Below are 27,925 nucleotides of genomic sequence, written 5' to 3'. Positions count from 1 at the left end.
TGGCCACATTTTGAGGTTTGCAAAGGATTCTGGGTAACAGAACCTGATTAGAGCCCCACAAGTCAGCCCATCCTGGATTACTCTAGTTGTATAGTTTTAAAAAAATGCGCAGGTTTGGTAGGTTTCCCTAGGTGCCGGCTGAGCTGGAGGCCAAAATCTACAGCTAAGCACTTTGCAAAAAACACATCAGATTTCAATGGAAAAATGTGATGTGTCCATGTTGCGCTTCCTATCGCGAGCATTAGGCCTAGCCACGCAAGTGAGGTACCATTTGTATCGGGAGACTTGAGGGAACACAGAATAGCACAACAAGTGGTATTGCCCCTTGTCTTTCTCTAAATTTTTTCCTTCTAAATGTAAGACAGCGTGTAAAAAAGACGTCTATTTAAGAAATGGCCTGTAAGTCACATGCTAGTATGGGCACCCCGGAATTCAGAGATGTGCAAATAACCACTGCTTCTCAATACATTATCTTATGCCCATTTTGGAAATACAAAGGTTTTCTTGATACCTATTTTTCACTCTTTATATTGCAGCAAATGAATTGCTGTATACCCAGTATAGAATGAAAACCCATTGCAAGGTGTAGCTCATTTATTGGCTCTGGGTACCTAGGGATCTTGATGAACCTACAAGCCCTATACAGGGAGTGCAGAATTATTAGGCAAGTTGTATTTTTGAGGATTAATTTTATTATTGAACAACAACCATGTTCTCAATGAACCCAAAAAACACATTAATATCAAAGCTGAATATTTTTGGAAGTAGTTTTTAGTTTGTTTTTAGTTTTAGCTATGTTAGGGGGATATCTGTGTGTGCAGGTGACTATTACTGTGCATAATTATTAGGCAACTTAACAAAAAACAAATATATACCCATTTCAATTATTTATTATTACCAGTGAAACCAATATAACATCTCAACATTCACAAATATACATTTCTGACATTCAAAAACAAAACAAAAACAAATCAGTGACCAATATAGTCACCTTTCTTTGCAAGGACACTCAAAAGCCTGCCATCCATGGATTCTGTCAGTGTTTTGATCTGTTCACCATCAACATTGCGTGCAGCAGCAACCACAGCCTCCCAGACACTGTTCAGAGAGGTGTACTGTTTTCCCTCCTTGTAAATCTCACATTTGATGATGGACCACAGGTTCTCAATGGGGTTCAGATCAGGTGAACAAGGAGGCCAAGTCATTAGATTTCCTTCTTGTATACCCTTTCTTGCCAGCCACGCTGTGGAGTACTTGGACGCGTGTGATGGAGCATTGTCCTGCATGAAAATCATGTTTTTCTTGAAGGATGCAGACTTCTTCCTGTACCACTGCTTGAAGAAGGTGTTTTCCAGGAACTGGCAGTAGGACTGGGAGTTGAGCTTGACTCCATCCTCAACCCGAAAAGGCCCCACAAGCTCATCTTTGATGATACCAGCCCAAACCAGTACTCCACCTCCACCTTGCTGGCGTCTGCGTCGGACTGGAGCTCTCTGCCCTTTACCAATCCAGCCACGGGCCCATCCATCTGGCCCATCAAGACTCACTCTCATTTCATCAGTCCATAAAACCTAAGAAAAATCAGTTTTGAGATATTTCTTGGCCCAGTCTTGACGTTTCAGCTTGTGTGTCTTGTTCAGTGGTGGTCGTCTTTCAGCCTTTCTTACCTTGGCCATGTCTCTGAGTATTGCACACCTTGTGCTTTTGGGCACTCCAGTGATGTTGCAGCTCTGAAATATGGCCAAACTGGTGGCAAGTGGCATCGTGGCAGCTGCACGCTTGACTTTTCTCAGTTCATGGGCAGTTATTATGCGCCTTGGTTTTTCCAAACGCTTCTTGCGACCCTGTTGACTATTTTGAATGAAACGCTTGATTGTTCGATGATCACGCTTCAGAAGCTTTGCAATTTTAAGAGTGCTGCATCCCTCTGCAAGATATCTCACTATTTTTGACTTTTCTGAGCCTGTCAAGTCCTTCTTTTGACCCATTTTGCCAAAGGAAAGGAAGTTGCCTAATAATTATGCACACCTGATATAGGGTGTTGATGTCATTAGACCACACCCCTTCTCATTACAGAGATGCACATCACCTAATATGCTTAATTGGTAGTAGGCTTTCGAGCCTATACAGCTTGGAGTAAGACAACATGCATAAAGAGGATGATGTGGTCAAAATACTCATTTGCCTAATAATTCTGCACTCCCTGTATATCCCTGCAACCAGAAGAGTCCAGAAACACGTAAAGGTATATTGCTTTAAACAATCTGACATTGCAGGAAAAAGTTACAGAGTAAAACGTGGAGAAAAATGGCTGTTTTTTTCAGCTCAATTTCAATATTTGTTTTTATTTCAGCTGTTATTTCCTGTAGGAAAACCTTGTAGGACCTACACAAATGACCCCTTGCTGAATTCAGAATTTTGTCTACTTTTCAGAAATGCTTAGCTTTCCGGGATCCAGTATTGGTTTCACACCCAAACCTGTCACTAAATGGAAGGAGGCTGAAAGCCCCAAAAATAGCAAAAGTGAAGTATGTCCCAGTAAAATGTCAAAAATGTGTTGAAAATTTGGTTTTCTGATTCAAGTCTGCCTGTTCCTGAAAGCTGGGAAGATGGTGATTTTAGCACTGCAAACCCTTTGTTGGTGCCATTTCCAGGGAAAAAAACACAACACTTCTTCGGCAGCCCTTCTTCCCCATGTTTTTGAAAAAAAAAACGAACTTTTAGCTGTATTTTGGCTAATTTCTTGGTCTCCTCCAGGGGAACCCACAAACTCTGGGTACCTTTAGAATCCCTAGGAAGTTGGAAAAAAAGGAATTACCCCAAATAGCCAAAAAAGGGCTCAGCACTAGGGCGGGAAAGGCCCAGCAGCTAAGAGGTTAATAGAGAAAATAAGCTGCAGTTTTAGGCAATAAAACAATAGGTTAGTGTTTGTCTGTAAGAAAATGTTTAGGTTTAGTCAGTATTGTACATTGTTTACAGTTAATGCCGGCAGCTAAGATTAACAAGTTTTGGTGTTTTAGGTTTCTAGAGTCAATCTTCAAAAAACTTTTCAAATACAAAAAAAGATATTTATTGCTCTGAAAAAGCAACATATAAATCACAAACCGCATGTTGGCTAATTTGTGGAAAATTGCCAATACTCTCAAGAACGTGTTACATGGACAAAATACATTTGCAATTAATCAACATTTCTAAATAGTTTATTAGAATTAAGAAGCTTTCATTAAGTCCTATTACAATGACACTACCATATTCACAACTGTTGAGAGGAAAGAGAGTTGCTCTTAATCCAGTTAATCAGGTATCCTACGGCCAACAGCATCAAGAGATGAGAACGATAATTAGAAATAAGGTGTCTCAGAAAGAGGAGTTAGAGGCAGCAGTAAACAAGGAGAGGACATTACCAAACTATGAATTTTTGAAAAGGCAACTAAAAACAATCGCAAAAAAAAGGAAAAATTCCAATTATATCAAAATGCTCAACATATAATTGTAAAATATGCTGAAATAGAACTCCTGGGCAGTTTTATCGAATCATACAATCAACTTTCAAACATATTTACAGATAACCCAATTTCTGAAAATCAACATGGGAAAAATGTAAGAATCTGGGAACGGATACAAAACTTCACAAAATAGTACTTCAACAACAGGTCCTATAAAAAAGGAACCTGTGAAATGACTTTTTGTACAATGTACACACTGTATTAATGTATTAAGTTTGGACACAGTTTTACACCAACATTCAGAGAGACAATTTCACCCATGAAACTATACTACATTACAGATTTACATTACCATATTAAGGGGCAGTATATATGGTTTTCATACTTTGTTTCCATGCACCTTTCACCAAGAAGTCAGGAAACAATAATATTTCCCTAAACACTTCCAGTGACAGCTATTTAAGCTTTATTGCTCTTGGTGGCAGCCAAATCCACACTGTGTCCTAAAGACAATATGAAAGCAAGATCCCCTGGTCACGTGGGATTTCCTTCTCTGCTCGATATAGATATATCATAACCATTTTGTTGTGGGAAAAGTTGGTTACATCACAAAAATATTGGAAGAAGCCTACATGAAAGGGTCCTTTTTTGCTTGTTCTCTGGTCAGAGTCATGAAAACCAAACTGGCCTGCTGAATAAATATCTAGGATTGACCTATCAGACAACACACAAGAACATGTGAGCTTATCATGCTGATACAAGAATATGTATCTGTACTAAATAAACGGCAGCACAATACAAGCCATGATTTATTCCATCACAAAGGGGTTTCCTTACCTGGGAACGGCAAGCCTCCTGTTCCTGCAGATTGTGAGAGCTACTGCTCAGACAGGAATCTGAGTCTGATATTTGCACTGCACTTTCAAGTGTCCTGGACTGACTCCATTCGTTATTTTGATCCTCACTCTCCACTTCACCGTCCTTATCCCAGTCAATGGATCGCTGTTCTTCTAAGAAAAGGCAACAAATATGTTTACATTCTTGTTGAGTGAAGTCTTTGTTTATTTGCGGTGTTATTCTAAGAAAGGGGGGCATCCTGTCGAAGTCTGGACACAGGATAGGAGGTAGATGAAGTTTATTCTAATATAAGAGCAGCCAGGGACAACACAGTACAACCTCATCTCCTGTCATCCCAGTCTCAACTGGCCACCCTCCGTTCGCTCTCCGTCACACATTCCATTCCTAGTTGACGCCAAAACATTCTATTGTACGTTTCATTACCATCTCATATGACTAATACAGGTATATATGTCTTTATTTTGCAAAAACAACTTATATAAGGTAAGGCACATGATAAGATCTTACAAAAACAAATTATTGTACAGACCTCACCGAACAAAACTGTGAAAAGTGAAAGAATCCCCCAAAACTGACCAATCATGTTGGTGTCATGTATTGTATCTCATTGTGTAGTCACAGTTTTCTTCTCAACTAGCCCAATGAACCAGGAACTGTGGGCGTTCCCGCAAAAGCATTGGAAAAAAAAGAAAAAAAAAAAAGCTTAGAGTTTGTTGCAACATGGATTTTTCTATTGATCATCAACCCATAATAACAGCTTCCATCTCATGTGGCTGAGATTGGTCCTACCGCTGACTCAGCTCCCTCATCAAATAGAACTGACATTTAGGCCTGGGCAGAACTTGAAGAGCTTCACTTCGCAGAATTCTTCCATTACATAAAAACTCCATGAGATTCTGGAGAGTTCCACAAATGAGCAGAATTCGGGCACATCTCTTTGCTCGCACTGATTTTAGCACTGGGAGCTTGTTCTGTGTTGTAAAATCAGTGGCAAGTGCCACACATGGCGTGCCAGAGGGCCAACTTCTTTCTGCCACTTGAGTAGAATTTCTACTCGGGTAGAAGCTTTCTCAACGTGAAGGATCACAACCTGCAGAGACAGCCCACCAGCATTGAGAAATCTTTACAGGAGGCACCCTAGCGCCCAAAAAGCACGCTAGGGAACACAAATTTTCACTCGCCAACGTCCCTCTGCCACGCGTCAGTTGGCAGAGTTTTGCCAGAACTCAGCGCTTCAACCAGAATACAGAGTAGGTAAAACTCAGCCGGCAGAGCAGATTTTTTTGCCCACCCCCACTTACATTATTGGATGCCATGCCAGTCTTGACTTATTTTAACTTCATTTAACTAGTAAAGAGACAATAAACTAACACAAAAAGAACAACTATGAACATACATTTTCCTTATGATATACTGCAGACTTCATTTCTATCAACAAAGTATACACCAAATCACAGCATCCAGATGCAAACGTCCAAGTAAATGGAATTGTTAGTTATTTACTTAAACAGGTTTCTTAGAGATGATGCACTTGGTGAGGTCCTAAAAGCATCTTTTAACCCCTCGGGTGCCCTGGACGTTATGCTTACATTCCAGGCAGCACCGCTCGGATGCTGTGCTGACCAGGATGTAACTGTTACGTTCAGACAGGGGCCCACGGGGGAAGCGCTAGCGCTCCCCCCCTGGGCCTGGCACCCTCATCCCCTGGGCAGGGATGGAAGGGGAATTTCTTCCACCCCACCCTCCTCTGACTCCCTCGTGGCATCTGATGAAGTCAGTGCGCGATCACACGCTGACCTCATCAGAGGCTGCCCCCACCACGCTGGAAGCTCAGCTTCCTGCGCGGATTGGAGGAGAAATGCAAAAACATTCCTCCTTCGATCACGTGGAGAGGCGAGAGAGGCAAGGCCTTGGGCAAGGGCCACTCACCAAGGGGGTCAAATATTTTTAGGCCTTTTCTGCCCCCCAGGGGCAGATCAGCCTATTATAATTAGGTCGATCTGCCCCCGGGGGGGCAGAAATCCCTAGACACCAGGGATATACATTTTTTTATGATTACTTTTGTTTTTCATATATGGGGAGTGACCCCTTAGGCAAGGGTCACTCTCCTGGGGGGCAAATTGTATTTAGGCGATTTCTGCCCCCTTTGGGGGCAGATCGGCCTATTTTTGTTAGGCCAATCTGCCCCCAAGGGGAGCAGAAACCACTAGACACCAGGGATTTTTATTTTTGTGTGTCAATTTCACACAAGGGGAGCAACCCCTTAAGCAAGGGCCATTCCCCTGGGGGCAAATTTATTTAGGCCATTTCTGCCCCCCTTGGGGACAGATCGGCCTATTTTTATTAGGCAATATGTCCCCAAGAGGGGCAGAAATCACTAGGAACCAGGGATTATTTTTTGTGCAAATTTCACGCAAGGGGACCGACCCCTTAGGCAAGGGTTGCTCACCTGGGGGTACAAATTTATTTTAGGCCATTTCTGCTCCCCGTGGGGGCAGATCGGCCTATTTCTGTTAGGCCGATCTGCCCCCGGAGGGGCAGAAACCACTTAGGCACCAGGGATTGGTGTATGTTTGTATTTTGTTTGGAGGGCAGCCCCTTGGGCAAGGGTCGCTCCCCATGGGGGCACATTACTGTTGGCCATATCTGCCCCCTTTTTTTTTTTTTTTTTTTTGAAAGGCTCATCTGCCCTCAAGGGAGACAGAAAGCCCACCAGAGACCAGGGAAGATTTTTTATCCAAAATTCAAAATAAGAGGGTGGGGTATGGCCATGCCCCCACCCCAAGCAAATGGGGCCAAAGTTGTTCAAAGTAGGGGGGGTGTCAGAAAGTCTACTAGATGCCAGGGAATTATTTAAAAAAAGAATATATATAGTAGGGTGGTGGCTACAAACCAGTATGGGCCCGGTTATGCCCCCACCTCAACTGAAGGGGGTAACAGTCTTTCAGCTCTCCCCCCGCACACTAAAACATCTTATCCCATGGCAAGCAAGAGGACATTTGATTTTTTGGGGGTTTGGCTTTACATTTGGGCCATGAGAGCTTGGCTAACTCTAAAAATTGCCCCACTTGGAATGGTGTGGGCTGCACTTTTTGGACTTTGGGACGCTGCCATGTAGAAAAATCCACAAGACCTAGACAAATCTGAAAACTAAACATCTGGGTGATTCCAGGGTCGTGTGCTTCACATGCACCGCCCCATTTTCTTACCCACAATGCCCTGCAAACTCCAACTTTGCTGGAAATCAATCACACATTTTTCCCACATTTTTGTGATGGAACCCTCTGGAATCTGCGAGAATCCACATAATTCCTACCACCCAGCATTGCCTCATCTATACCGATAAAAATTCTGCTGCACTTGTCAGCCTAAATTTTTTTTTTACAAACTGCCCTTTTGGACCCGCTTTGGTACCCCTCAATTTCGATATGTCCCTGTCACAGGCACTTGGCCCACCTACACAAGTGAGGTATCATTTTTACCGGGAGAATGAGGGGAACGTTGCGTGGTAGGAAATTTGTCCTGGTGAGGTGATCCCACACAGAAATGTGGGGAAAATTTGATTTTTTAGCTAAATTTGAGGTTTGCTGAGGATTCTGGGTAAGAAAACATTGGGAGATCAATGGAAGTCACACCTCCCTGGACTCCTTCGGGTGTCTAGTTTTCAGAAATGTCTTGGTTTGGTAGGTTTCCCTAGATGGCTGCTGAGCCCAGGACCAAAAACGCAGGTGCCCCCCGCAAAAACAGGTAGTTTTGTATTTGATAATGTTGCGTGTGTCCAGATAATGTTTTGAGGCCTTTTCGCACAAGTGAGGTACTATTTTTATCAGGAGACTTGGGGAAATGCTGGGTGGAAGAAAACTTGTGGCTCCTCTCAGATTCCATGAACTTTCTATCACCGAAATGTGAGGAAAAGGTGTTTTTTGGTCAAATTTTGAGGTTTGCAAAGGATTCTGGGTAACAGAACCTGGTGAGAGCCCCACAAGTTCCTCCATCTTGGATTCCCCTAGGTGTCTAGTTTTAAAAAAATGCGCAGGTTTGGTAGGTTTTCCTAGGTGCCGGTTGAGCTAGAGGCCAAAATCCACAGCTAGGCACTTTGCAAAAAAACAGCTCTGTTTCCTTTGGGAAAATGTGATGTATCCACGTTGTGTTTTGGGGCATTTTCTGTCACGGGCGCTAGGCCCACCCACACAAGTGAGGTACTATTTTTATCAGGAGATTTGGGGGAATGCTGGCTGGAAGAACATTCGTGGCTCCTCTTAGATTCCAGAACTTTCTGTCACCTAAATTTGAGGAAAAAGTGTTTTTTTGGCCTATACTTGAGGTTTGCAAAGGATTCTGGGGAACAGAAACTAGAGAGAGCCCCACAAGTCACCCCATCTTGGATTTCCCTAGGTGTCTAGTTTTAAAAAATGCACAGGTTTGGTAGGTTTCCCTAGGTGCCAGCTGAGCTAGAGGCCAAAACCTACGGCTAAGCACTTTGGAAAAAACACGTCAGATTTCAATGTAAAAATGTGATGTGTCCATGTTGCGTTTCCTGTCACGAGCATTAGGCCTACCCACGCAAGTGAGGTACCATTTTTATAGGGAGACTTGGGGGAACACAGAATAGCAAAACAAGTGTTATTGCCCCTTGTCTTTCTCTACAGTTTTTCCTTACAAATGTGTAAAAAGATGTCTATTTGAGAAATGCCCTGTAATTCACATGCTAGTATGGGCATCACAAAATTCAGAGATGTGCAAATAACCACTGCTTCTCAACACCTTATCTTGTGCCCATTTTGGAAATACAAAGGTTTTTGTGATACCTAATTTACACACTTTATATTTCAGCAAATGAATTGCTGTATACCCGGTATAGAATGAAAACCCATTGCAAGGTGCAGCTCATTTATTGGCTCTGGGTACCTAGGGTTCTTGATGACCATACAAGCCCTATATATTCCTGCAACTAGAAGAGTCCAGCAAACATAACGGGATATTGTTTAAAAAAAATATGACATTGCAGGAAAAAGTTACAAAGTAAAACATGGAGAGAAATGGCTGTTTTTTTCACCTCAATTTCAATATTGTTTTATTTCAGCTGTTATTTTCTGTAGGAAGCCCTTGTAGGATCTACACAAATTACCCCTTGCTGAATTCAGAATGTTGTCTACTTTTCAGAAATGTAGCTTTCTGGGATCCAGCATTGGTTTCACATTCATTTCTGTCACTAACTGGAAGGTAGCTGAAAGCACAAAAAATAGTAAAAGTTGGGTATGTCCCTGTAAAATGCCACAATGGTGAAGAAAAATTGTGTTTTCTGATTCAAGCCTGCCTGTTTCTGAAAGCTGGGAAGATGGTGATTCTAGCACCGCAAACCCTTTGTTGATGCCATTTTCAGGGGAAAAACCACAAGCCGCCGTCCACAGCCCTTTTTTTCCCATTTTTTCCCCATTTTCTTTTTTTTAAAACAAACTTTTCGCTGTTTTTTGGCTAATTTCTTGGTCTCCTTCAGGGGAATCCACAAAGTCTGAGTACCTCTAGAATCCCTAGGATGTTGAAAAAAAAAGGACGCAAATGTGGCGTGGGTAGCTTATGTGGACAAAAAGTTATGAGGGCCTAAGCGCAAACTGTCCCAAATAGCCAAAAAAAGGCCTGCCACCTGAGAGGAAAAGGCGTGGCAGGGAAGGGGTTAATCATTTGTGGACAGACTTTAAACCTGTTCACTGGAAATCTGTGCTTAAGAAAAAGGTAAATATGTAAAAAGGCCTAGCAGTATTTTAGCTTTTTTTTTAGTGTGCAGGTGCACAATATAGTGTTTGTTCCCTTTGTTTTGTAGGAAAATGAAATTTCTAATCAACGGAAAACTGCTGGTCAATATTCGACTGCTGCTGATTCAGATGAAACTGCCATAGCAGCTGAAAAGCTCACAAATTCTAGCCTGAACGCATAAGCCCCAAATTCTTCATAGAATTTGTCAATCAAAATAGAGGTTAGGGCATCAGCATCACCACAACTCAAGATGACTGTAGACCGAAACTCATGAGAAACACTTTTGCACAGAATTTTGATTTTGTACTCCTGGTGAATTTCAACACAAGGAGGACAAGTGGAGGTGTTAGGGCACATAGGCATCACTCACTTGTGGGCTGGACGACCTGGGGCCACGTTAGGAAGCAAGCATTGTTGGCCTGCCCATGAGTGTGGTTCAAGGGATGAAGTGCAGCTCCCTGGAAACAAGGAAGGAATGGGGCCATACATGGCCTGGTATAGGCCTACGTACAGACTGAGGAAGCTGGAAATAGTGATGGCACGGCATCACATACTGGATCACCTGCAATGAGTCAGGTAGCAAGAGCAGGAAAACAGAGCTGCAGAATGGTGGAAATAAAGCATCCTTCCTCGGGTCGGCTCCCAATAGTAGCAGGAGCAGTTCTGGTGATGCACAATGTAATGAAGTGAACAGTGTATCCCAAAAGAATGATTCTGATACGTTCAGGTTAAGCAGGAGCTGATTTATTGTGCACATCATCCACCAGCCCTCCTTCCAACTACAACCGCTGAACAGTCTCATCTAGTCCATTCTACATTCCACAGTAAGATCAAATCATCTCAACTAGAGGGTAGAAAGGAGTATATCACGTCTACATTACGAAAGAGTATAGCATCTTCCCATTTGCTCATAGTAAAATAACCTTAAATACACCATGAAGAAAAGGACAATCTCTCACTAACATGGAGAATATACAGTCCTTATTGCAGGACAAAATCATGGAGGTAGTGTTCTTTTTAACCTTGAGTTTCTTTTATTCTCACTATTCTCACCTCTCACAAACACCTCTCTTTCATTTTCAGACCTACCATCCAGAGTCCTTTACACCTCAAGACCCCAGTCTACATTCACTCTGTAACTCATAACTACAACTGAACGCTTGTCCCAAATACAACCATTGTCTGTTTTGATAGCACTGCTGAATAGATTGCCAATTCTCATTTTTCTTGAAAAGCTGGACCATTTAGCACAAACAACTGGAATCTTAATTTCAACCCACCTACCCACATCAACCTTGATCTCCAATCAGGCCTCGAAAAATCATAAAAATGTTACTAGACCTGGAGGTCGAGTAATTTACATAATCTACTTGACCATATTTGACCTGTAAGTGGGTCTCAAATTGTGTTATCTTAGGCAAATATTTTAGTTTAAGGAGTCGCCTTTTTCTTCATTGTCCCATATGAGATTACCTTCAAATATGTGAGCTCAGAATTTCTGCTGTAAAAAAAACTTCTTTGTTTCAATAAATAGATTAAACATTTGCTCATGTATAAAAATAATCTAGTCCACATACAGGGGACACATGATCCATTACTTGTCTCTTAGTTTACTAATATCAGTGCTACCAGGGCAGGAGTGTTTCTTGGTTTATGCCTAAACACCCACTTTTAATAAATACATTACTGAAGCATGATGTGGTCACACACTGTCATTTACAGACAGAAAATTTCCAAGTAATGCCTAAAAACCTTCCCACTAAGTTGCATCTTTACTGATAAAACGATATAATGTATTAGCAATCTGTGAAAATCGGGTTTCAGAAAACACATTTATTCTTTGCACATCACCAAGTACTGTTCTGATTTGCTTTCATCCAATTAAAATATTTTTTTCAATCCCACAGAAGTAAAAAAAAAAAGGGCTTTCACAATTACTGAAATATATTTTGAAATGTTTGCAAAGTTGACTTAGCGATTTAAAGATTTAAACGTTATCTGTTAGGAAAAACCTGACAAAATTCTGAAACTCTGCAGTCTGAAGGAAAATTAATTGCAAGACAAACTGACTTTTGACCTCTGTTTCTGAACAGAGCAAATGTGACTAGAACAAGATCTAAAAGCTGTTTATTGTGCCTTAAGTTTCAGACTGAACAGAACACCTGTTATTTGCCAACTGCCAGAAGCGGAGAGTAGGTCCTAAAAATAGCTCGACCTGATAAAATATGACTCACCATAGCGAGTGGGTAAGTAGATTTTTCAAGGCCTGCCAATGCACATTTGCACAAATCAAATCTCTCTTTTTATTTCATAATACTATTTCATGTTCCCTCCAAGTAATTTGATGCTAATCACATAAACCTTTGTTTGATTTCATCCAACCCGGGCAGATTTTAGTTGAGGAAACTCAACCTTTAAATAGCTCAAACAGAACCTTCTTTGTAGTAACATGCAGAGACATCTTGTAAGCTGTTGAACAAGTTACTAACCTTCGGTAACAAATTATCTGGTAGAGACATTCTAGTTGCTGATTGCTTACCTTAAAATTTCCCCAAGGCATCAGACTAGATCCAGAGATTTTTCTTCAAGCAGTACCATTCTGCGTCATTAGGTCGCGTCGGTCAACTCCATGTGCGTCATTGGCGTCGTGTTCGCCATGATGGCGTAGCTGTGGAGTATAGGCGCCACCCCAGCACGCTGCCATTAGTTTCTTTTCACGACTTTCAACGCCAATAGTGTGGAGCCATTAAGAACACCGAGATTGATGCGCCAGAACTAGGGCCCTGAAAAGGAAGTCACTTTCCTTATAAATCAGTTCACAAAGCCGGGGAGGATCGGTGGGTCAGTAAGGAATCTGCAACTAGCATATGTCTTTACCAGATAATTTGTTATTGAAGATAAGCTTGTTCATCTGATAGAGACCTCTAGTTGCAGATTCCTTACCTTCGAATAGAAACCTAAGCAATACCATGCTCAGCGGTGGGCTGCAAACTAAGATCAGACTAAAAAGACGGCAGAACCGAACAGCCAAAGTAGCCACCTCTGTGGAACTGACTGTCCAGGCATTAATGCTTTGTGAACGTCTGCAGAGATGCCCACGTTGCTGCCTGGCAGATGTCCTGGACCGGAATTCCACTACCAACGCAGTGGTTGCTGCAGTTGCTCTGGTGAAATGAGCATGCAATCCCTCAGGGGGTTGCTTATTTGCCAAAGCATAGCATATCTTGATGCAGAGGACAATTCATTGAGAAAAGGTCCACTTCTGCACCACTCATCCTTTCTTCGCACCCACATAACCTACAAAGAGTTGATCGTCCACCAGGAAATCTTTGGTACGATTGAGGTAGAATACGAACGCTCTTTTTGGATCCAAACGGTGGAGTCTCTCCTCTTCATTAGAAGGATGTGGGGGGTGCGTAAAAAGTAGGCAAAGTGATGGATTGGCCTACTTGAAAGCACGTGACCACTTCAGGGAGGAACGAGGCCCCGGTACGAAGCACCACTTTCTCAGGATGGACAGATAAAAAACATGGCTTTGAAGAAAGAGCTTGCAGCTCACTCACTTTGCCAGCAGACGTGATAGCAATAAGGAAAGCAGTTTTCAATGTGAGGAGACGCAAAGGACATTTACGTAGTGGCTCAAAAGGAGCACAAAAGTACCGGGTTCAAATCCCGCTGGGGCATTATGAACGGCTTAGGTGGAAACATGTGGGTGAGTCCCTTAAGAAACCTCCCAACAATGGGCGATTTGAACAAGGATGGTTGATATGGCAGTTTGAGGAAGGCAGATATGGAAGACAGGTAATCTTTAAGGGTGCCCAAAGCAGAGCCCTGCTCGGCAAGAAAGAGGATGTACTAAACAACCTCAGGCAGAAGTGCAGAAAGGGGATCCACAGACATGTTGGTACACCATGCCACAAATTTGTTCCAATGACAGGTGTATACCGTTTTGGTGGAAGGATGCCTAGCTGCCAAGATAACATCGCAGACTTCAGGTGGAAGGTCAAAAGCTGTCCACTGCTGCCGCTCAAGCTCCATGCAGGAAGATGGAGACTGGATAGGTTCGGGTGGAGAGATGTCCCCTGCTTCTGCGACAGAAGATCCTCCCGAAGGGACAATCTGATCGGAGGATCGATAGCCATGCTCATAAGCACGAGATACCATACTCTTCATGCTAAGTGTGGAGTCACAAGGAATATTCGGGCCCAGTCTCTAGGAAGTTGGCCTGGTGTGTGGTGGACACCTATGGTGTTGGCACCTTAGACCAGGTCCAGGCAACCTCTATTAGTGAATGAAGACAGTGTCTAGGAATTACGGGCTCTCTAGAGATAGCTGTAGATGAGGAGCCAAGACTTACCCAGGAAGATTGGAAAGCACTTGCAATACCACAACAGTCACACAGCAACTTATCACACCTGAAAGGAACCACACAGTGTAACAAAAATAAAGGCACTTTATTATAGTAGCACTGAACTAGATTACTTATAGGCAGTCCCCCAAATGGAGGTACGTGTGTGTGTATATATATATATATATATATATATATATATGCAAAAAATAATAGAAAACTCTGGGTAGTTCCCAAGTTTAGGTGGAGAGTAGATCTTGTAAGGAGCACTCTGCAACACCAGCGACACTCTAGATTTGCTCACCTCAAATGTCTGTTTATCTAGCAAAGTTTTCAAGCATTGGATCAGCACAGTGCTATCCACACCGTGCTAGATAGTGACAAAGTCTTTTGCCATTTATACAGCAAAGTCTTTAAGCATAGGTTTGACACAGTGTCATCCTCGCCAAGCTGTAAAATGAAAAAAGCCATTTACCACTCCAGGCACAGTATTACAGCTTTGGACTGGTAAAATACCGTCCAAGCCAACATGGAATGAGTAAAAGCAACCCATGACACGTGTTTCGCTCTCATTAGAGCTCATCAGAGAGGTTTAGCTTTGTTGAGACACAAGGGAGCACCCAGTATAAGTCAAAACAAATCCCTTTCAGGGTTAGAGTGACGCATAAATTATGCTAAAAAGAATAGAGAACTCTGGGTAGTTCCCAAGTTTAGGTGGAGAGCACCTCTAGTAATGAGCACTCTGCAACACCAGCAACACTCTAGATTTGCTCACCTGAAATGTCTGTTTATCTAGCAAAGTTTTTAAGCACTGGATCAGCACAGTGCTATCCTATATATATATATATATATATATATGTATGTATATATATATATATATATATATATATATATATATATATATATATATATATATATATATAAATAACCTTAGACACTCCTTCAAATATCAGGAGAACCAGGACACGTCCAATATGAAAACAGCCTTACCATGAGTAAGGCTGTTGCCGAAACACGTTGGATTTTGTGCTGAAATAAATTGAATTTTCATATTGGACGTGTCCTGGTTCTCCGGATATTTGAAGGAGTGTCTAAGGTTATATTAGGGTCTCTCGGAACCCATCCAGGACCGCTGTGTGGAGCACCTGCATTCCGGGACTTGGTTTTGAATTATATATATATATATATATCTATATATATATACACATATATATATATTTATACACACACACACACACACACACACACACAGTAATAATTAGGAATTACAGGCACTGGCAAAAAATTGTAGAATATAGCTAGGGCCCTAGGGGAGGGCCAAACCACATACTAAAATTGTGGAATGCAATGTGAAGTCCCCTACCCAAGGATATGGAGTAGTTAGAAGGTAGCTGGGAGAACTCGGGACCTCAGAAGGTGACCACCTAAGTGAACCCCAGTGACCAGGAGAGCAGAGGTAAGTCCATGGTCTCCCCAAGAAGTAACAAGAGGACTTAGAGAATGGACTTTGGAAGAACAGAACCACACCAGAAAAACTCAAAGGTGGATTCTGGAAGATGCGGACCTGCAAAAGAAGGGGACAGAGTCCAGTCTACGATAGACTGTCCAGACGGGGCAGGAACCACTACCCACCCTTGAGTGGATGAAGAACCAGGTCGACGGGGAAAGATGAAGATCAGCTGTGGAGTCCAGGAGCTGCAGAAGAGTTCTTGGAATTGTGCAGATGATTTCCCACGCCGGGTTGCAGATGGTCAGTGTTCAGAAGGACCACCAAAAAGCCTTGGCAAATGCAAGAGGAAGCAGAAGAGGACCAGCAAGGTCCAGGGGACTCAACCCTTGGGGGGGGGAGGATGGTGGAGGGGAAGGGTCCGGGCTGCGCCTCAGCAAATCGGTAGGGTCAGTAGAAGCAGCCACAGCCCCCACAGGCAGCCGGCACAGTAGTTTGCAGTGTGCCCCAATCAGCACACCTGGAGAAGAGACCCACGTCGACGTCGCTGGAGCAGCAGAGAGGAGACTGTCCTTGCAAGGATGGAGTGCTGGAGGTCGGGGCTACTTGGAGCCTGAAGATCTCTTTGAGCAAGGGTCAACAAGCCTTGGTTGCTGCAAGAATCGCAGTGCACAGGGGTATTGTCTTGCAAGGATAGGCAACGGCTCACCGTCTCTTAAAATGAACGGAGGGCAGAGAGGACCAAGGGGACCACTGTGGACCACTACCCGTGTAGCGGGATATATGCAGTTCCAGAGGAGAGAAAATCCACGCAGCAGGACGTGGCTGCTGTAGGTGCCTGAAGATGCAGGGGAGTGACTCCTTCACTTCAAGGGAGGCTCCTTCTTGCTGTAGAAGAAGTGTTGCCGGCCCCAGAAGATGCACAGCAGAGGAAATGTTGCAGTTGCTGGAAGGAGCCGGAGAAACAATGTTGCCAGTCAAGGTCGTTTCACGAGTTGCAGTCTTGTCGGTTCCTGAAGTGCTCGGTTGCAGTTCCGGTGGCCAGGAGCAGAAGAGGTGGCAAAACCCACTTGCCCGTCATGGTGGATTCCCAGTTGGGTAGGTGATGGCGAATCCTGCCTCCAATTGGTCTGGGATGGAGCAACGGACTAGGAAGATTCGGAGACTGCAGTGGGGGCGGTGGTGGACTGGGCTGTCCACTAGCTCCCTGATCCACAAGCATGTTGGGTTCCGCGTCCGTGGCCACACAGAGGCTGGGCAGCATGTGCTGCTTGGTGCCCGTTCTGTAGCCCCGAAAGGGCTGAAAGGCAGACTGAGGGAGGGGGAGCTGTAGTGGCTGCGAGGCCAAGGGCCAAAGCCATAGCCCAGGACTCCTCAAAGCGCTCGAGCGCTGAGTCCACTTTGTCTCCGAAAAGACAGGTGCCATCGAAGGGCAGGTCCATGAGTGATTGCCGCACATCCACTAAAAGCCAGACATTCTCACCCAGGCGTGGTGCCGTAAGACCACCATCAAGGCAACCAATCCACCCAGTGAGTCAGTTGTGTCCAGCCCACAACGTATTGTGAACTTGGCTGCATCTCTCCTGTCACAAACAGCTTGGGCAGAACGACCCAGGCCTACTCCAGGACCTGCAGCAGCACCTGCACAACCGTATCCCATAAAGTATGGGAATAGCGGTCCAAAAGGCATGCAGTGTTCACAGACCACAATACCAGACTGGAAGAAGAGAACAATTCTTCCCAATTTGATATAGTCTCTTTATTTCCCTATCCAGGGATGTGGATGGTAATGCTCCCGATGAAGAAGAAGTCTGGATGACAAGACTCTCAGGCATAGGGTGGTAGGTCAGGACCCAATTACTGTGCCCAGTCCTCTGGGTCTTCCAGCTGAAATTCTAAAGGGTCCAGCGACCCCTCCACATTTTCTCCATACCCCCTAAGACATAGGGTCAGGATCTAACCTGGGGAATTTAGGCCCCATCGAGAACAGAACTGGCATTGAGTGACGATGGTCCGGCTCTGAGTCAAAGTAGGGTATAAGTATGGGGTAGACGTGGATTGTGGGCCCGACTGATGTCGGAAACATCAACATCTTTGCTGTCAAAGGTCGCGTTGGCACTACTGGTGTCGGAACAGATCCGATAATGAATCCTGAGGGGCCTTCAGGAGCCACAGGCACAGAATCCTAGGGGCCCCCCTACAAGTTCAGTCAGCCCTAAACTCCACAAGTTGGGCAGCGTTGGTGCCGGCTCCTGGAATCTCGGGGAGGCACGGAGCCAACCAAGAAGCAGGCTCCAAGGATGGAGGCCTAGAGTATGGACGTTCTTCCCACGTCACGTCGTCCAAGCGATGGGGTAAAGTCAAAGAACATTTGTTCTTCTTCAACTTCTTCTTGGGACTTGAATGTCCCAAGTACTTAGAGCGGAATGAAGAAAAGTGGTGATGGCTCCGCGGGTGGTCTCCTGCCCTTCCTCTCAACCGAGACTGGGAATGATGCGGAACTGAGCACCGAGCCACCAGAAGTTTTAAGGACTGCTCCCTTAAAGCCTTTGGGTTCATGGCCTGGCACTCGGAGCAGGACTTGGGGTCGTGCTCCATACACCACAAGCACACGAGGTACGGATCCGTCACCAACATCATGTGGTGACAAGATGCACCCGGCTTGAAACCGGTCTTACGTGACATCCTCGACGCACCAAAAAGAGTCAACTAACTCAACAAAACGGTCGAAGTCAGTCAAAAATTAACACAGGGTAGCTTTTCTCTGGATCTGCACGTAGGCTAGTGCAGAAAGAAAAGAACTGAAGTCAGCGTGCCAGAGTGGTACCTATATAAGACTGCAAAGTCATCACGGTGAACACAACGCCAATGACGCACGCAAAGTCAACTGACGCCACCTGAAGGCACACCAGGGTACTGCACGAAGAAAAATCTGATGCCTGGGGAAATTCTAAGGTAAGGAATCTGCAGCTAGAATACTCTATCAGATAAATGCTTCTGTAACTACTGTTTCCAGTCTAAACCTCACACTTTGGCCAGCTGTATACTGTTTGTTAAAGTTCTAGTCTTTCTTTCCACTGCACAATTAGTTTCTGAATAACACAGCAATGATCTTTTATGTTTAATTCTAATATTCAGTAGATAGTTCTCCATAACTTTTAAGGAGAATTGGAATCCACTGTCAGAGAGTATACATCTAAAATAACTTTCACGCAGAAAAACGTCTTGCAAAAATTTGATGATACCATCACTGGCAATGTCTCTTACAACCTTACCTTCAACTCATCTTCAATACACATCCAAGTGATCAATCAAATATGGTGTGCAATGTTCACCAGGGATCGCTCCAACCAGATCAATCGCTACTTCCTCTCGTGGGTATGTGGACAACTCTAGGCAAACTAATGCATGTTTCCTCACTTTCAAACACTTGTCATTTCAGTTTGATGCATAAGCGAAGAAAATCATCAGTCTTTTTAGCTATGACTACAGGAGGGAACCCTCTTAGTAGATACCACCACTTAAAAACATATATTTTACATAATCTATCAACTTCTCTCTAAAACTCATTTTATACACTCAATACAAGGCACCTAGGATTAGATTAAATGAACTGTGTCATTTCTCACCTTTATTTTATGCTTATATTCTTTTAGATAACCCATCCAATTCTGAAATAATTCTTTGAATTCTACTTCAAACATCTCATCTTTCTCATTCACATCCTGAACCATAACTTGAAGATGACCATTGTAATCATGTGTCACTCCCAACTACCCCTTGGCCACCCAATAAAGTTGTCACCCTTCGGATCTGGAAACACGAAAAGGGAAAAGCTAAAAGATAAGCTTTCTTGACTTGTATGTCCACGATCTGGACCAAAACCAAAACCCTCATGCACAACACATACATCCCACCTATCCTGCTTAAGACTTGTCTACTCACAGAGTAACTAATGAGACCCTGATAAAAAGTCCACCTCGCTCCCTCCACATTACTGTGTATACCACAGTGTACATGGGTGGCTCCTCCATATGGGCGGAGGAGCGTCACCCCCCGCCAGCAGCAACCACTGCAAATCCTTTCACAAGGAAGGGATAATAAACCATGTTTATTATCCCTTCCTTGTGAAAGGGGCGGGACATTGGGGGTGACGAGCAGAGGGGAGTGCACTGTGCACTCCCCTCAGAGCGCATGTGTGTTTGGCCCGCCATCTCGGGCCGGTCAAACACATATACGTTGTAGACTCTCCCGTCTGACATTCCTCCCCCACGCACCACCCCGCCCCCAAGAATCCCCACGAGCTGCGACTGAGAGTGTACAGAATGTCACACTGTTCTTTACCCTCTTTGCCACAGGCTCATACTGCGCTCCATTGCTTCGTAGCTAGGTTTATGGTACAGAACTCCCAATACAAACATACATAAACACACAAATGTAATGTATGCAAATACACAGTTGTGAAAATAAATGCATTTGTAATGCTTAAACTGCTTTGCCTTGAATGTTTACTATAAAGAATATTACCTGTACGCGGACTTTATATAACTGACTTTGCATGAGAATTATCAGGGAATTTCTTGACAATTTAGTTTCAATAAAATGCACACACATTGCACAAGAAATACAACTACACATGCTATTGATGTATTCTTTCCCCCGACATACAAATAAATGATCCCCTGCCACTGAATTCAGGGATTAAGCAGGGGTGAGTTTTGTGTTTTCTTTGTGGTTTGTAGAGTCCTGAAGCCAGTTCAAAATGCTTATGAGTGAAAAAAGAGGATAACACAGAAAGAGGGGGAGTAGGAATGCAGGAAAGAGGATGCAAGATAAGCCAAAGGAAGGAGACACTTGTATTAGGCAATTCTACAGTAGTATAACTGTCATATGCACATACCTAACCCATGTTAATTGAAGAAGACATCACATTTACTTCATAATTAAACACATTTTATCATTTGGATAACCATGAGCTCACCTTCACTACTCTTCTCCTCAATGAGATGGCTAGATTTGTTGAGAGATAGAGCTATGTTTGGGGGATGCTGTTGAGAAGTCTCTAAACCCAAAGTCAAGACATCATTCCCTCCACAAGACAGATCACTGTCGCTGGAGACCCACACAATCTCGTCAGGAGGAGTACCTGTTTAAAAAACAAATTAAAATATTATTTAAAATATACCAAATACCAAAATATCCCTTCTTGCTAATGTAGACAAGAACACGCTCTGTCACAGCAAGCCAATAGTTGACATATTTCAGATTTTGAAACTTATTCAATGTGGCAGTACAAAAAGGCATCAAAATTAGACTACGGGGCAATGGCAATACCGACCTGCATGCCCTAATTGAACGGGGTGACTTTCTCCACATGGTTTGGTCACAAGGGGGTTCCAAGTGTTGGGTACTGCCCAGGGACCTCAAGCTGAAAATATATATATATTGGTGCCATGTAGTGTGGCGACAAATTATGGCAGCAATTAATAGCCTCTCTGATTATGCCATGGCTACTACCATAGTAGGGCTTGAATACTTGGAGTTTCAATCCCTACTGTAGCAATTTCCCTATTTTGCCACCTTTCTGCAGATCTGCATACTGGGGCTGGAGGAAGCAGTAAGCAATAGTTTCCGGGCTGGAATGTCTTTGAGTCTGCAAACCTACTAACCTGCATGTTTTAAAGATTTTTACCAGCTTCTCTCTAATATTTTCCCATAATAAGAAAGGTTGGACATTTACTCCTGACAATGGCAGAATTAGAACTTCTTCCAGGGTTGGGAAGAAAGTGGCTGGAGGGAAAATGAACTTGCATATGCTCAATAGATTTTCACATGAGCAAATATACACATCGTATTTACCCATGCTAAACTACAGTTCACAAATATTTTATAGGGGTACTACATATACCATGGGTGCACTTTTGTGACTTTCTTTAAGAATTTGGGGCCACATGTAGGTAGGTTCAGATTTGTGACCTGCAAATTGCGAGACGCAAATCCGAATGTAGGATGGTGTCCTCGACACCATCTGTGATTCGCAAGGGCTTCGCAAATGCCCACCTCATGAATAATCATGAGGTGGGTCGCAATTTGCGACCCCCTCGCGAATGGTGGCCTGCTGGAGACCGCAGACCACCATGTCTGTGGCTGCTTTTCAATAAAGCAGTTTTTTGTGTTTGTTTTTGTAATGCAGCCCGTTTTCCTTAAAGGAAAACGAGATGCATAACAAAAACGAAAAATGAAACGTTTTCGTTTAATTTTTTCAGAGCAGGCAGTGGTCCACTGCCTGCTCTGAAAAAATGTTTACAGTGACATTCACAACCAGGTTACTGAATCGCAAAACTGGGTTTGTACATCGCAATGTGCTTTTTGCATGTCGCAAACAGCGAAAGTCGCTGTTTGCGACATGCAAAAAGCTACCTACATGTGGGTCTTGGTCCCTAATTAGGTCTGGTGTTAACAAAGACATTTTGTTTTTATTAAACTTCTATTTCTCTCTCTTTCGGCTGGCTTTACTGTGAGTGATCGCATTCTGCTCTTCCACAAGGAGCATATTGCCACACAAAGTAGTTTTGTTCAGTGTCAGGAACTACAGTGGCAATCAGTGACGTAACGAAACTGGAGGGTGCCCCTTTGCAAAGAACATGGAGGAGCCCCCTCTCCAGACTCACTCAGGGCAGGTGCTGTGCTGGAGGGGCCCCCTGGAGGGCGGCTGCGAGGCCTTTGTTATGCCGCTGGTGGCAACGTGTGCTTTAAAAGTTCAAAAACTTTTTGGGGGGGTTTTGCCAATGTTTGTTACAATGTTGAGGGCCTGGTAGCTCCCACAACAATAAAGTGTTACAAAAGCCATGTCAAAACAAGACATGCATTGATGAAACTAAAAGACTTATAAAAATATGTCAGATCAGTTGGCTTTGTCAGTGTTTGTTTATTTTCATGCTTCCCATAATCGTGTTGAAAATGGTTACACTGATTTTCCATTAGAAATATTTTTGGGAAATACTAGCATGCATCAACACATTTTACTAAATGACACTTCATTTGCATATAATCAGAGAGCATTCTGGGAGCATTATACCTAGCCTCTTAGCCTAAACTTTTCAAACATGTGTGTACACGGTTTTTTTTTTTGTACTGGAACCAATGTCAGTAGTGAAGTGTGACCTTAAAACATTTATTTACAGCACTCACCCTAATAATGAAGGCTTTCAAATAATGAACCATAAATACAAGTTCGAACAGCATTATCTTTTGGAAACACATTACCTCAACTGCAGAGAATTCCACTCTGTAAACAGGCAGCCAAAGGGTTTGCATTGCAGGGGGTTGGGCCTACTTGTCCCAAGGACAAAGTAAACATAAAAACTTGTTGCCCTTGACCCCAAACAAGATGTCCCGGGCGTCGGGCGATAGGAATTCCACATCCCTGATTATATATATATCCTAGTCGCGGTCACTACTAGGTAGTAATTGGATGTGCTATCAATAGAAAAAGCAGTTTTTTGCTTGCCTAGATCTTTGGCGCTGCTTGACGAATCCTTGCGAAATTTTCCAAATTTCCCGGGGGCACTCATTTTCTTTTCAATAGTGCAGCCTCCTGGCCCCCTCACAAATCCGGGGACCATCACCTCCAAGGGGCGAATAATAAAATATAATTGGGAGGACTGCGTGGACCCCTGCGTCCCAGGGACCACCACCCCTGGGGCAAAAATACTTTTATCATGTGGGGGTGACCCGATGGCCTCCCCCATGGCTCCGGGGACCACCACCTCACGGGGGCTAAATTGAATTATGAGTGAGGGCCGCTTAACCCCACCTCTCCTGCAGACCACTACCCCGGGGCGAAAATGCTTTTCATATGTGGGGGAGGCCACAGCCCCGGGGACCATCACCTACCCAGAGCTACAATGAATTATGAGTGGGAGTCACGTGGCCCCCCCATTCCCTGGGGACCACCACCCTTAGCAGCAAAAATACTTTATGTGGGTGAGGCCCGATGGCCTCACCTACAGCCCTGGGGACCACCACCTCCCTGAGACTACAATTAATTATGAGCGGGAGGTGCACGGCAACCCTGTACCCCGGGGATGACCACCTCCCTAGGGCACATACTAAATAATGTAAAGAGGCTGTTTAAGACCCCCATTAGCCCTGGGGACCACCACCTCCCCGAGGCTATGTTCATGTTGAAGGGGGGCCAGGGCCTGCTCCTGCGATGTCCCAGGATGCCCACACCGGGACATAGCTGTTTGCCGTGGCTTGGCTGCAGCTTTGAAGCTGCAGTCAAGTCACAGCAAGCGCTTCCTTTTGTCAAAAAGTGGAACTTCCATCTCTGTTCTCTGTGCGCAGGCATGCGTGCAGAGAACAGAGATGAAGGGTTTGCTTCAGCAACCACGGAGCTGCTACTTAACGGAGCTCTGTGGTTGCTGAAGAAATGAGGCATGGGGAGGCCTTTAGGCTTCCCCACGGTCCCAGATAGCCCGTAAAGGGCTTTTTCTAAAATAAAACCAAATATAAAAATTTTAAAAACATGTAGGCAATGAAGGAATCCCGGATAGCCCATAAAGGGCTAAATAATAATAATAATTATTAGAAAAAACAAATTGAATAGCTGAGTGTGAAGGTCACAGACCTTCACACTGAGCCTTCGGGGTTCGAGTCTAGCCTGACTCGTACCCTAAAAAAAATGTTTAAGGCACATACTGAAGGGTGATCTTAAGCTTTTTTTTTTTTTTTTTTAAACAAATAAATTTTTCTTTTCAAATTGTGAAGAAATATCTTATTCTCAGTACATCGTACATCAAAGCTAAAAAAAATCACTATCTCCTTCCTTCTCACTTTCTCTCTCTCTTTCAAACTTTCTCCCACTCACACACCTACTCAGACACTTATGCACCCACTCACAGACCCACTCAGACCCTCGTGCACACATTCACTGCCACAGTCAGGCCCTCACGCACCCACTCACAGACCCACTCAGACTCTCACACACCAACTCACAGACCCACTGACAGCCCCATGCACCCGCTCACTGACCCGCGTACACACTGATGCACCCACTAAAACACTGCTGTACGCACTCACACCTAGACACACTCACAGCCACTCTCACCCTCAATTACACCCTCTCACACCTATTCTCACGCCCAGAGAGGTCGCAGCCAACTCCCGCAGTGCACACCCAAAGGGCTGCGCACAGGATGAGATTGAGTGGTTAGTGGGGTTGGATGCAGGGTCTAGCTGCAGGACAGGTCTTGCGAGCAACGTTTGCTGCGCATGGGTGAAGGCTGTGCATGTCAGGGGCGTGAGTCATAGTTACCTCAGGGCACGAGTTATAGTTACTTGAGGTAACTAACTGTAACTGGTGAATTTGTGCGTTTAAAATGTAAGCCTAACTATAATGTCCCTGTATAACCTTTGGTTTTTTAAGTGAATATATATGTAGATAGTTATAGTCAGGGCCATGTTTCCATAGTGGCAGTCGCCACTAGGTAGTTATAGTTAGGATCATGCTTCCATACAAAAAGTAATTTTTAAATTGCCTATATCTTTGGCACCGTTTGACAAATCTTCACAAAAGTTTCCAAAAATAAGTGTGCCAGTGATTCTTGCTGCGCAAGCAAAGTTTCAGGGTGATCTGTCAAGCAGGCCCAAGAAAAAGGGACAGGCAAAAAAGTTGGGTTTCTCCAGTTAATTCCGATAGGACCTATAGACACAACTACAGCCCGAACCACTAGACGTAATTACACCAAATTTTGCAGAAAGCTAGCTTTCAGTACGCAGATTGTGCTTTCGTTATTTGGTGGAAATCCGTTCAGTAGTTTTGGAGATATTAAACAGAAAATAAATTTGTATATCTCTGGACGCGACCACTTTGCAAAAAAAAAAGTCCAGCTCATGTGGGAAAATGCACAGCTCTGACTGACTGCCTGCCAACACTTCAAACCAGGAAGTGTTGGCACCCATCTTGGGACTCGGCTTCAGCAGATGTTCCACAAAATAACGCAAAAAATAATAATATTAATAATAATAAAAAAGAAAAAGACACGGGTCCAGGGTAGAGTCACCCTGACCCCTTAGCTCTGGTGCTGGGGTCCCAGAAGGACATCTTCAGAGCTTTAAAAAAAAGCATTTATTTTTTCCTTTTTTCCACTATTCACAGCAGATTATTATATATATATTTTTTTTTTAATAAAGTGCAGACTCCCGCGCTTCTTTCTTCTGAAGGTCCCTGGTGGACTAAGACCCAGGGGCATTGTATATTTAATGCAGGGGTGCACCGCCCCCCCCCCCCTGCAGCCTCGGGGACTGCCACCTTCCCGAGGCTTTTATGATATTAAGTATGGGGGACCGCGCAGACCTGGGGACAACCACCTCCCTGGAGCTTTACAGAAATATTATGTGGGGGCCATGCAGGCCCGCCCCTGAAGTCCCGGGGGACCACCGCCTCCATGGGGCTTTGCAGAAATATGGTGTGTGGCGGCGTGGACCCCTCACAGCCCCAGGATTGGGTGGTTAGGGTGGATGCAGGCCAGGCCTTGCAGGCAACCCTTGCTGAGCACGGACGAAGGCTGTGCACAGTGAAAGGTTGGGTACTTATAGGGGGCCGGCCTCAGGGCCTGGCAGTGGTGTCGTAAAGACCCTTGTATCTCTACAAGACTGCTTGATTAGGGGTGGCAACACCTCTGATTGTAGACAACTGAGTCACTCCCACAACAGTTGGCAACTGTTGGCCCAACCCTCCCAGCTCTCTCAGCAGTACCTCACCAAAACATGAACAGTAAAGGTGATTTCTAGCTGCCTAGCGCTTGGACTCTGAAATCCACCTCCCCGGGCTTTGCCTAAATATGGTGGCGGAGTGGGACGTGCAGCAAGGGGCTATAATAAAAAGAATGAAGGGGCTCCGTTGAAGACCACCAAGCACCGAGGACCACCAGCTCCCCGCGGCTGTGTAACGCTGGAGGGGGGGCACACTGCCCCTCTCGAGGAGCCAATTATGGCCCTGGGGACTACCCCCCTTCCCAGGGTCAGCCGGCTCCTGCTATGTCCCGGGGTTCTCTTAGCTGAAAGTTGGGGGTTCTACTCCAGGTGTGTCCGTGATCATTTCCCTCCTTTAATTTCTTTTAAATCTTAAAAGTTTAAGATTCATACTGAAAGGTGACTCACTCTTTTTAATTGAAAAACAATTTTTCTTTTCCATTTGTCCAGAAATATCTCATTATAAGTTTATCATGCAACAAAGCCTAAAAACTCTCTAACTCTCTCCCTCTCTTTCTCGCACTCACAAACCCACTCAGACACTTACGTACCCATTCACAGACCCACTCACAGACCCACTCAGACCCTTGTGCACCCACTCACAGCCCAACTTAGACCCTCACACACCCACTCACAGACCAACTCAGACTCTCACTGTGAGAAAAGGCCTCTTTTGACATGGTTAGCCACCCAATTCTTGCCTGGTAAATGATGTAGCCTAAAAGTTGTTAGTGCCCAGGGACCCTGTTAACCAGGCCCTGGGCCAGATCTCTTTCCACAAAAGTGTTGTGATTGCATTGGCACAATTTGAGACACCTTTAGCTGCCACTAAAGGTCCCTAATAAATGGTACTTGGGTATCCTGGGCAGGGGATACTAATGGTAAGGCCCCTGAGAGCAGCAGCACTGATTATGCCACCTTCTGGGGCCATGCATTCAGATGCAGCCAGCACTGCCATTGTAATCCCAAAAGACAAACTTGACATAACACACTGCCTGTGTGCCCTGTCCACTAACCACTGCATGCAATATAGGTAAGACACCCCTCTGGCAGGCCTTCCTGCCCAAGGCAGGGTGCACTGTATGTGAGGGCATAGCTGCATGAGCAATATGCCCCCCACTGTGTCCTTGCCAAACCTGGGACATAGTGAGTGAACAGAGCACCCACTTTAAGTGCATGTGGCTGGACACTGGTCAACACGAGTTTCAGTTACATGATGGCCACTCAGGACCCTGGGTTGTTTGGTATCAAACAACTCAGCATGATAAATCCAAGCTGGTACCAGCATTGGATTTATTGCAAAATGTGCCCGGG

General features: G+C 44.4%; 1 protein-coding gene across 1 annotated transcript in view; it reads right to left on the bottom strand.

The window, feature by feature from the left end:
* The window catches only part of SPIDR (scaffold protein involved in DNA repair), a 1,761,208-nt gene that overhangs the window by 1,614,104 nt on the left and 119,179 nt on the right, over positions 1-27,925 (bottom strand). Inside the window, exons 5-6 of the mRNA XM_069220129.1 lie at positions 20,835-20,999; positions 4,284-4,456 (exon numbers count right to left, since the gene is read on the bottom strand). Coding sequence (XP_069076230.1) covers positions 4,284-4,456; positions 20,835-20,999 — 338 coding nt within the window. The remainder of the gene's footprint in view (positions 1-4,283; positions 4,457-20,834; positions 21,000-27,925) is intronic.

The sequence above is a fragment of the Pleurodeles waltl genome, chromosome 2_2 (assembly GCF_031143425.1).
Source record: "Pleurodeles waltl isolate 20211129_DDA chromosome 2_2, aPleWal1.hap1.20221129, whole genome shotgun sequence".
NCBI classification, from domain to species: domain Eukaryota; kingdom Metazoa; phylum Chordata; class Amphibia; order Caudata; family Salamandridae; genus Pleurodeles; species Pleurodeles waltl.
This window is presented reverse-complemented; position numbering and strand designations above follow the sequence as displayed.